The sequence below is a fragment of the Lycium barbarum genome, chromosome 8 (genome assembly GCF_019175385.1).
Source record: "Lycium barbarum isolate Lr01 chromosome 8, ASM1917538v2, whole genome shotgun sequence".
In the NCBI taxonomy this organism is placed as follows: domain Eukaryota; kingdom Viridiplantae; phylum Streptophyta; class Magnoliopsida; order Solanales; family Solanaceae; genus Lycium; species Lycium barbarum.
Genome location: NC_083344.1, coordinates 7,866,778 through 7,878,452, shown reverse-complemented (window position 1 = coordinate 7,878,452; position 11,675 = coordinate 7,866,778). Strand labels below are relative to the sequence as shown.

The following is an 11,675-nucleotide window of genomic DNA, read 5'->3' as shown; positions in this document are numbered from 1 at the left end:
TTATGTTTTTATTCATTACGGATATGTTTGCTCAATTCATGAATTGTTTTGTTTGTATGCTATAACTAACTTAATTTTGTATGAATTTCAATAGCCATGAAAACTATATTTTAATATAGTTAATAGAATTGAAGCATTATTTATAATGTGTGTATCAAGAATAGCATAAGTATAATATGTTAAATTTAATACAGTCAACAAATGTGATAGTTATTTCTACATAAACGTTAGTCACCAAAAAAATCCGATACACAACGACATCTATTTTTATAAAAATCGTATTAAGTCATATAAATGTCACAAGTTTATTCACAAACATATATTTAACACTTGGATCAAATGTAGTGAATTTTACTGTCGAAAATTTTCGCCATTTATATTAATGTCGGCAAATAAATAGTAACATGTCATAAATTTGTTGGAATTTTCTGTCAATTACATTAATGTTGACGATGAATAAATAGCGACATTTATTTATAACTTTTATGAAGTGTCACCAATTGAACTTTTACACAATAACAATCCATTTAAAGGTGGAAGAGAAAGCTTTAACACTTTGATTATATATAATTTCACAAATTAAAGACGTTCCAATCTTAACACATACAGGTGTAATTTATTTGTATAAGGAACTAAACATTGTTGCAACCTGGTCAATTTTGAATGGGAGAATGACGCATGTATACATAAAAATAGGGTATATTTATAAATGTAACACCTCGTGCATTCGGGTTAAGATTTGTATTATAAGATGGGGGTATAATGAACCCAATTTTAGTAGTGTATAAATGGTGTTTGAAACCCAATCAAGACTTGAGAAGAGTCTTTGGGCAAAACAAAGTTGAAAACCACTCTACGGGGCATGTTTGCAAGTGAGTTTATAGATGGCCTTACTTCCAACGACCATAACCCCATTATTAATTTGGAATTTGGGAAAACTTTCTTGATGAAAGTTGTAGCCCTTTGAAATAGCTTTCCAACGGTATATTATGGGCCTCAAACGGACATCTGTGCAAAGAGTTATACCCATTATACGACAGACTGTCCGAGTAGAAGAATTTTGACGGACCATTAGACGGTCCGTAAAACATTTTGACGGTCCGTAAAATATTTATACGGTCCGTCAAATGGTCACAGAGAATGATATTTCGTTGGTCAGTTTTACGGTTCAATTTTACGGTCCGTAAAACAATTATACGGTCCGTAAAATTGACTCAGACCACCGTAAAATGAGCACAGAATGTCCAAATCACTGGAATGGTTTTACGGTAAGTTATACGGTCCGTAAAACCATTATACGGGATGTAAAACACACCGTAAAATGAGCACAGAATGTCCAAATCACTGGAATGGTTTTACGGTGAGTTATACGGTCCGTAAAACCATTATACGGAACGTAAAAATGGGCGTAGAATTGCCCGATGGGTCAGATTTTAAGATGTTAATAAGAGACCCAAACCCATTTTTTTTCATTCCCATTTCTCCTACACGACTCAAGGGTTCTCTAGAGCCATCCAAACACTTCATATGCAAGAATCCAAGTGAAACTAAAGATCCACTTCATCAATCCACAAAACTAAGTGTGAGAAACACATCAAATCCATTAAAGTCAAGAAATTACATAGAAGGTGGAACTAGGGTTTTGTTCAAGTGAAGTATTTCAACTCAAGGCTTATTCCTACAATAACCAAGGTAAGTTTTATGATATTTCATGATGATTAAAGTGTTGATAAGTTCTTGGGAGAATAGTAAATGGGTTTGATAAAGAGAATTATATGAACTATGCTAGGGTTTTTGGATTGTTGACTTGGGATTGTTGTATTCATATGGGTGATGAAGAATGATGTCAATTACATCTAATTGAGATTGTAGAATCAGGTAGAAGTAATAGAATGGGGATTGGGGGAAGAAAACACCATTAATGAAGGTTGTGGAGCTTCATGCCCACCAAGTGTTTGATAAAATGCTTAGATGAACAAAACATGGATATTGTTGCTAATATAGAGTCCCTATGACCTGTATTGCTATAGATTAAAGTTGAAGGGATTGAAGGACATTGTGATACGCTCAAAAGCAGGAAGTTAAGGTATGTATAACTTCCATCCACATGTGGGAATCTCTATGTTCTTCCCCATGATCCGTTTCGTAAAATCCATGAAGTTCAAATACTAGGGCATTAAACCCAACATATTGGTAGCCCGTAATTATGTATTTATGTGCATGAATTTTGTATCTATATTCGTTATTGCATTCCTAATCTTCCATTACGGTTATTAGGAAATCCTAGCTTAATCCATGAATCATGAATTCTTCCTCATGTGTTCTCATTATGTTTATATGAAACTTTATGATTTCATCCAGCAAGTTACAAGCATGTTTTCAAGACAAGTATATATATATATGATTTCGAACTATTGTTATTACTCATGAACGAAAAACATGTTTTGCAAGACTATGACAAGTTATCTTATGAAACTATACAAGCAAGTTATGATTCATGAAAACCATGTACAAGCAAGTTATGATTCATGAAAACCATGTACAAGCAAGTTATGATTCATGAACACTATGTACAAGCAAGTTATGATTCATGATATACCATGGGCAGCAAGTGCCACTATTTTTCATGTTCATGTTTTGGGAGTTGCATTAATTACCGAGGAGGGCTTCAGATAGCCTGAAACTACGTAGCCACCGTAGGATGAGGATCGCTCCACCCATGTTCCGGACGATCTCTCATAATGATTGGATCCTTTCATATTTTATCAAATCTCATGTTCCCTGGCAAGGACTGAGTGTTCTGCTGGCGGGACGCAAGCACCAGACCATGGATCGGTTATAAGTTATTGCTCTCCCTACTTATCATGTTTTTACTAATGTTATATATATACATATGTACTCATGCTCATGTTCATGTCCAGGTTTTCAGTTTCAGTTCTTATCATGTTATTCCCTGTCCCATGTTATTTCTTTCAGTTGCTTTACATACCAGTACATTCAATGTGCTGACGTCCCCTTTTATTGCCCGGGGGCCTGCATTTCACGATGCAGGTACTGATATACAGGACGACACATCTGCCCAGTAGGACAACATTCGTATCAGCTTATTGGTGAGCCCCATCTCATTCGGGGTTTAGTCAACTTTTGTTTTATGATTAATTATGCATCTAAAGGTATGCTGGGGGCCTTGTCCCAGTAAGTATGTTTTTCAGTCAGACTCATGATAGAGGTTTCATAGACTAGACAAGTCAGTTATGTCATGTCAGAAATTTGGAGTCGTATAGCCATTTTGGCTCACTCATGTTTAAACAAGTATTTTATTAAGTATTATGACTTACCATGTTTTATAAAGGCTCATCATGCATTCACGTTATATTCCGCTTATGTTATGTATCATGATGATTCAGCAAGCCATGTGGTTCGCTCGGTCACATGCAGTCAGGCACCGAGTGCCGTGTTACGTCCAGGCCATGGTTCGGGGCGTGACAATAAATATGACGATACTCTTCAGTTTACAAAACATATCAATACATTTTTTACAAAAACATATACGAAAGTTTTCATTCAAGGCTTAAAATTTTCGCTCAAAGTTGTGTATGAAAACTCTATGAAATGTGTATATCTCGCTCAAGGCTTAAAAATTTCGCTTAATTTTTTGTATATGAAATATGTATATCTCACTCAACGCTTAAAAATTTCGCTCGAAATTATGTGTTTGAAAATTGTATGAAATATGTATATCTTGCTCAAGGTTTAGCATACTCACATTTTTCGTGTATGAAAATTATACGAAATATGTATATAATTGTATAAAATTTGTATAAATTTCATGTTAGGCTTTTGGAAATTTAATACAGCTACAACAATATTGTATACAATTTCATACAATTTAATATAATTTTGAATCACGCTTCGAAATTGGGATGAAATTTAATAAAACTACAACAACATTGTATACAACTTTCATATGATATTAATACAAAATTTCCTTCTTGTTAAATGTACAGAGAGAGAAAGTAGATCAGAAAAAGAGTAGATATCGATTCCAGAGAAAGAGGTCAAGAATCAACAATGATTTCTTGCTGCTGGAAAAAACTCCTTGAGAGAAGCCACACTAAAATCCCCAAATTTAATGGTCCTCCACCCAAATTCGAATTCTGAGCCGTGTACTAAAACTTTAATACAATTTTAATCTATCAAGAGCCCGTTTGGATTGGCTTATAAGTTGCTTATAAGCTGTTTTCAGCTTTTTTGAGTGTTTGGCTGGCCAGCTTAAAGTCATTTTATGCTTAAAATAAGCTCAAAAAAATAATTGGGCCCATTTGACTTAGGTTATCTAAAGCAGCATATAAGCTGAAAACAGCTTATAAGCCAAAAAAAATAAGTTAGGCTACCCCAACTTATTTTTTTTTAGCTTATATGCTGTTTGCAGCTTATAGGCATAAGCCCATCCAAACAGGCTCCAATTCTATTGGAGCATTGTCATCCACTGTACTAGAACTTTTGTTGGTTCCATCAACAATATCCCGTCGCCAGCAACAATGCTTCTAGCCACATTCTAAACCATATCCAACATGATGTCTTGGGCTGCCTACAGTGGCGGAGCCAGGATTTCCGCCGAGTGAGTTCAAAATATAAAAAAGTAAACATACGAAGAAGCCTAAAGGGGTTCAACATCTACTATATATACATAAAAAATAATTGTAACCTTGTAAAAACAGTGTTTTTTCCCCTGAAGGGGTTGGGATGAACACCCTCGGCTCTATGTGGCTCCGCCACTGGCTGCCTAAATCTATCAAGATACCATCCAGTATCGACAACTCAAAGAATACATCTGAACTACCAAAAATACAATCTTCCAATATGTTATTTTTTAATCTTACCACTAAATCTTCACTAGCAGTTCTGTTGTTGCCAACAACAACTTCCGTGAGTCTTTTGCGAACTCTCCACTCCGACCCACCAAAAAAAGTCTAAAAAGACGACCAACAAACATAGTCCAACTAGATCTGTTGCGTGAAGAATAAGGGGGAAGGGAAGGGCTTTTCCAGATCTGTGGCGTGAAGGAGAAAGGGGAAGGGGTGTGCTTTTAATTTTCCAGAGGCGGCTCTGTTTTGAATGAAACAGAAAACAAGGAAAAGGGGAAGGAAAGGGTGACTTTTAATTTTTCCAGATTTATGTTTTGTAAATAAGAAAAAATATCCTTATGTTTTCCAATATAGAGTCTTAAGTAATATTATTAGGTCATTTTCCTGTATACTCTAAATTAAACTTAAGGTCACGAAAGGAAAGTCCAAATTGACAACTTCTCGGCAAATTAAAGATATTCAATCTAAATTTTAGGACACAATGCCAAAGGGATATGAGTCTGTCAGAGTATCATAGAGACTGATTCATTCCTTAAAAAAATACTTTTAAGTCCTCTATCCATATGATATATATCATATACTGATAGAGTATCATAAAGTACTGATATATATCATATATTGATAGTAGAAGTGGACATGGTACGCTAGTGAAAACTTCGGTTCGGTAATTTTGGTTTTCGATTTTCAAAAATACTATACCATTACCATACCAAAATAATTCAGTATGTTTTGGTATTTTTAAGTTTGGTTTCGGTATATTGCGGTACAATCAATCGGTAACCATAACTTTTTCGACTTTGATTTACATATACTCATATAATAGAGAATTATGACTTTGGCTTTTATTCAAAAAACATCTCAACTATATCATACTAGCACCTTGCACATGTAAAAAGGACAGTTCAATCGAGATAGAGTAGTCAAAGTTCCAATGTTTAAATAATTAGTTTTGTACTACTACTAGTTTATATATTTGTTTGATAATATATATGAATTGTATATGTAACTATATACTTCGATACGACATTCAGTATTCCTATATTCTTTTTGTAAAATTCGAACACCATACCGTATACCAAAACGTTTTAAAATGCATACCAAATACCGTACCTAATACCATAACACCGATTTTTTTTTATTTCAGTATGGTAATCAGTATCTAACGTACCATGTCCACCCCTAGCTGAAAGAATTTCATAAGGACAAGTTTATTCCTTCAAAAGAAAAGATTTTTTTTTAAAAGAATAGAGTTTAAGCTTAATATTGATATTTTAATTTTTATATCATTTAAGCAATTTTTTAGAGTCATATTTTAGATATAAGTTTTGTTTTCATTTACAAAAGAAAAAGAAAATTCATGAACATATGTTTTCTATTAATTTTGGTTTTAATAAATAAATTAGTGATTTTAGTATTTTTTTTTTAGTTACTTCTTATTGTAATATAATTAATTAGCTACTATATTTATTTTCATATTTCATTTTTATCTTTAAAAAGATAAGAAAGACAAAATATAAAAACAGACAAAAAAAAAAGCAGCAAAGAAGAACACTTTTAATTCAGTTCAATAACTAGAAAAGAAAAGAATAACACCTTAAAACAACTGAGAGACAACAAAGGGTGAGGGATGGGTTGGGGATGAGTGAGAAATTCTAACCTGTCTCTAAAATTACACTCACCCCATGACCGAAACCCATAGCTCAACAATGGAATCTTCACCTTGATTACCACCGGAACCGCCAGATCATGGCTTGAGTTGTATGGAGGAAGATAAAACTCCAAAATATAGCTCCAAGGAGATTGTATTGGAAAAGAACAATACCTCCTCCAACGTATATTAGGACTCACTCTTTCAAAGTAGTGACACCCAAAATGCAGACGAAAAGGGAAACGTTGAGGATCCAATCTGCCCTTATGATGAGGAAAAGAACAGGTTATACCAACCCTAGAAATACTCACTGATTATCAAAGTCTTTGGTAAGAAAATCTCTCATCACATTCTCAAACCAAAATTGACAGATCTCTAAAAATCTTTAGAACAACTGGTCCTCATAGGATGGGACTTCTTTACGGTCAAATTTCACAAAGAGGAAATTCTTACCAAGGTCCTAAAACAAGGACCTTGGTTTGCATCCGGAAATTTCTTATCTGTAAGGCGATGCGAATCAAAATTTGTCCCACATGAAACAAACATCTCCTACACAGCGATCTGGCTCAGACTTCCCCAACTACCTATGGAGAATATTAGAACTCAAAAGGAAAAAGACCGGGCACATGGAAAAATAAAAATTGAACATATCACCGCTGGATCCAAATTCTTTCCCTCACCAAGGGCCCTAAAATCCAGTACGCAATACCCAAATAAAAATGGGGCCATATCGATTTTAATCCTCAGAGCATTGCTGAAAAGATCCACAGGGATCTAAAAATACATACCCCACCCCAAAAATAAAAAGAAGATACTCGGGTGGCTACCAATGTGGGGCACCCCAAGGATGTTTCCACACACAAACTAGTTCCTCTCTCGAGCACACCCGAAAATCTCTCCAACGCTCTATCTAGATTTTTTCTGGCACTCAAAAATCACAACCCCCTATGGAGGATCTCATATCTCTCTGTAATCATTCTCAAACTAGTGATATGACTCTGGATGTTGTTGACACCTAATTTTTGACCTCTCATAATTTGCTTTAATTACCCAGAGTCCTTGAATATTAAACAGAGTGAAATATGTATTTTTCAAAAGTCAAAATAATTTTATAAATTATTTAGATAATATTTTACCAATTTTTCTTGATGAAATAATTTCTATAGTATTATAAATTAATTTAAGTATTTTCACAATTATAATACTTTTGCTAAATAAACCAGAAGAGAAGATAATTTGCCATAATTATTCACTTAATTGTCCAAATTGTTAAAATGTCAATTTGCAAAGTATTTTACTCTGTTTAATATAGGAAATACATTTAATTAAGTAAATTAAACATTTTTACCCCTCAATTATTATTTAATCAAATTATTAGAATTTTATCATAATTAATTAAGTTTTAATTGTAATTGATTCTGAAAATTTCCATTAAGCGACTTTAATTGAAATAATTAGTTATTAGCCAATTTTGGCAATAATTTGAACTAGCCAAGCTCATGGCTCAATTCAATTAAGGTCTTTTGACAAAATTTATTTATTTTTATTATTATTTATTTTAAATTTGACCAATTAGTTTAAATGGGGTCTTATATTAAATATCCAATTAGTGGACATCGTTTAAATTTGAGCTATTTGTTGAATTTTGCATATTCACCCCGCCTATATATACATGATATATACATGGGTATACTCATGTATACTCATGTATATCATGTATGTATATATATTTATAATCGGGCCCCCTTTTCCTTTTAAGAAAAAGGTTGAGCCGAGTCCAACCTAATAAGGCCAGACACGGCCCAACCCTTTTCTTATACAACAACAACAACAATAAAACACAAACAGACCCTAAGGTCTCATTTGTGCGAAATGCGGAAGAGAGAGGGGGGGGGGGGGGGGGGCGAACCCTAGCTCCGCCACCCCTTGCCCTTCCTCTCTCCTCATCACCATGGCCTTTTTTGGCAAAGTTTCAGACGCGTAAGGCTTTTATAGGGTTTGGTACAACTAGATTGAGCAAACATTAATTGTTTTTGCTCCTTCTCACCTAACGCCACCTCCAAACACGGTATAAATCTCTGTGTTTTACTTTTTTATCTTTACTTTTCTACGAATTAACGGTCAACACTATATTTTCTTTAATTGTTCTTGTTTTGTTTGCGTTTTTGAATACCGCAATATGATTGGTTCATGAAGAATTTTTTGGATTGGGTTTTGTTAGTTGAAATCCGACCTTTGGTGCCTATGTTTGATTTAATCTCCACCCTACAACATGGGATGTGAGGAGGAAATCCCATCTTTGGGAGTTATCCCACATCGGTGATTGGGGTTTTTGGGTTTTTTGGGGTTTGCTATATAAAGGACCCTAAGCTATGTTGAAAGAGAGGAAAGGCTGAAAATTATCAGATAGTTTTCACACTCGAAATACCTAAGTTTTTTCTAGGCAAATTTTCTTAAAAAACTTTACGAGTTTGAGTTAGTTTAAATTTTTTTAAAAGTCTTTTGTGGGTTCTGTGGTTTGAGCATTTGAGGAGTAAACAAGGTCTTTAAGTTCGAATCTCAACCAAGGTTGCACAAAGAAGAGGTAATTCCCCTTTCTGTTTTATTTTTCAGCATTTTTTAAGTTTGCTCTGTATTAGTCTAGTTTCCTACTTTGTGTGTTGTTCAAGTTTGCTCTGTGTTTAGTCTAATTTCCTGCTTTGTGTGTTGTTTTAGTTTGCTTTGTGTGTTGTTTTAGTTTGCTCTGTGTTAGTCTAATTTCCTATTTTGTGTGTTGTTTACTTAGGTTTTTATGTATTTTGATGCCTATACGTTAAAACTAGTCTGTTCTTATTTGGATATATAGGTTATAGTTGTGCTTGGTTTAATCTTAGATTAAAAGCTTTCTCTTTAGCTTTAGTTTTACGGCTGTCCAGTGTCAATCATGTTTACTTATTAGATTAATCATATTTACCTAATTAGAGTTCATACATTGCATTATCATCACTAATCTAGATTAATGACTAGGTAATCATGTTTATGTTCTTAACCAAGACTAAATGTTTGTGGTTTCTGATCACCATATTAGATGTTTAATTGGTTTAAGGGCTCATAATTTGTGTAAATCATGTCTAAGTGTTTACTTGCCTCAGGATTAATGTGACTTATAAGTTTTCTTTTATTGGTCAAAAATAGTAGTGTCTTACCTATTTGGGATCAGTTGACCTCTAGATCATGTTTTGTCTGATCTCTTAGGCCAGTTATTCATGATTTCTTTCTTAAAAAAACAAACAGGCTCACATATTTGACAGACTGCATAGGACTGCTTGGCTTATGTTTTTACTCAAGTTTGACAAAACATGGATCATAGTAATTAAAGTAATGTCTGTGTGTTAGTAATAGCTAAGCCATGTTCAATAATTTGAGTTTATAACTTTACTCAAAGATGTCCTACATGTTCCTCTAACTAACCCTATACCAAATTTTTTGAGTATGTTTCTTGTGTGCTTGTATTGGCCCCATCCTTTAAAGTGTTGATGAATATTTGATTGCACCATATGACTCCCTACAGGATGATTTATGGGAAGGCCTATCACTTGCCCGGTTAATTGGAGTATAAGGCATATTGGGCAATCAAAAAGCTCAACCTTGACATGGAGCTTGCGGGAAAGAAGCGGATGCTGCAGTTGCATGGACTTGATGAATTTCGACTGCAAGCCTACGAGAATGCCAAATTGTATAAGGAGAAGACCAAGAGATGGCATGATAGGCACATCCAGCAGCGGTCTTTTGAGCCTGGCCAGTTGGTCCTATTGTTTAACTTAAGGCTCAAGCTGTTCCCTGGCAAGCTGAGGTCGAACTGGTCAGGTCCTTTTGAAGTGGTAAGCGTGACAAAGTATGGAGCTGTGGAGTTGCATAAGCCAGAGACCAAGGAAACTTTCTTGGTCAATGGGCAGAGAGTGAAGCATTATTGCGCTGAGGATGTGGACAGACACAATACCTCAGTGGATCTTTCGAATGAGTAAGCGAAGGACCTGCGTCATGCCATGACATTAACTAAGGCGCTTCTTGGGAGGCAACCCGAGTTTGTAATATAATATGTATAAGAAAAACACAAAAAAAAATAAAAAAAATTGGGTCGACCCGACTCGACCCACCCGAATTTCAGAATTAAAAACCCCTTCCCCCCTTTTATTTCACTCTTTTAACCATACCTCATTCCCCTAAAACCCTTCACCACAACAAACCTTCATCTCTATTCTAGGGTGTTTGCCCTCCAAATTCTCGTAAGTTTTTCTTTTGCTTTCTTTCTTTCTTTCTATTTTTCATTTTATTTTTCTGAATCATGGTATGTGTTCATCCCATTCCCATTCCCCCATTACATTAAATAATGAAATTACTTCTAAATTAATGCATGTGTTCTAAAAGTTTGAAAAACTAGAAGCGTTTTGAGTTTATGTTAATGGTGGAAGTTAATAATGTGAAATTTTGATAATGGAGAATGTGGATTTCGAAATTGTGATAATTATTGAAGCTTGGTGTTGCTTAGTGCTTGAATTCCATGTCAAAGTTTTAGTTGTTTATCACCCAGTGACCATTAAATAGGCTATTTCACAAACAATGCGTCCCAAGTGCTCAATGAAATGCCCCAAAGTATAGTCATGGGCAGAATGGTCCCAACGACGGATGGATGACGACCGTCTTGAGGGAACATTAGTCGTAGGATGTTAGGTTGTGTGATTTGCCTCATGAATGTGCAAAAATTTAGGGTGGTTTGTTGGAATTTCAAGCTATGAAAGCTTTGAAATTTGGGTGTTGCTAGTCTCGTCGATAAAAATGTTGACAAACAAATTACATGGGAAGTCTGAGTACCATTCGCGTGACTAGTTGACACCCACGCTAGCGAACTAAGTGTGGGGTCGTTTCGACACCCAATTGGCCTAGTTAGTTAGCCACTTCTGACACCATACTAATGTTTTTGTTTGGTTAACACAGGCGCTTAAAGTATGGGAAAACCAAAGCAAAAAGGAGGCACAAGAAAGGAGAAGGCCACTGATAATCCAACAAGGAAAAGAGCTCGTACTAGCCAATCTTCTCAGGGCCAGCCCTCACATGGCCCTAGCTCTATACCGGTTGCGGATGAAAGGGCCAACCGCACCAAACTGACCAACCTCAAGGGC

The 11,675-nt window shown here is 35.0% G+C and overlaps 1 protein-coding gene across 1 annotated transcript; it reads left to right on the top strand.

The window, feature by feature from the left end:
- The first annotated feature begins 10,148 nt into the window (after nucleotides 1-10,148).
- LOC132607648 (uncharacterized) lies at nucleotides 10,149-10,520 on the top strand. Its single transcript, XM_060321741.1, has one exon. The coding sequence runs from the start codon at nucleotides 10,149-10,151 to the stop codon at nucleotides 10,518-10,520; it is 372 nt and encodes a 123-aa protein (XP_060177724.1).
- Nucleotides 10,521-11,675: the final 1,155 nt, after the last annotated feature.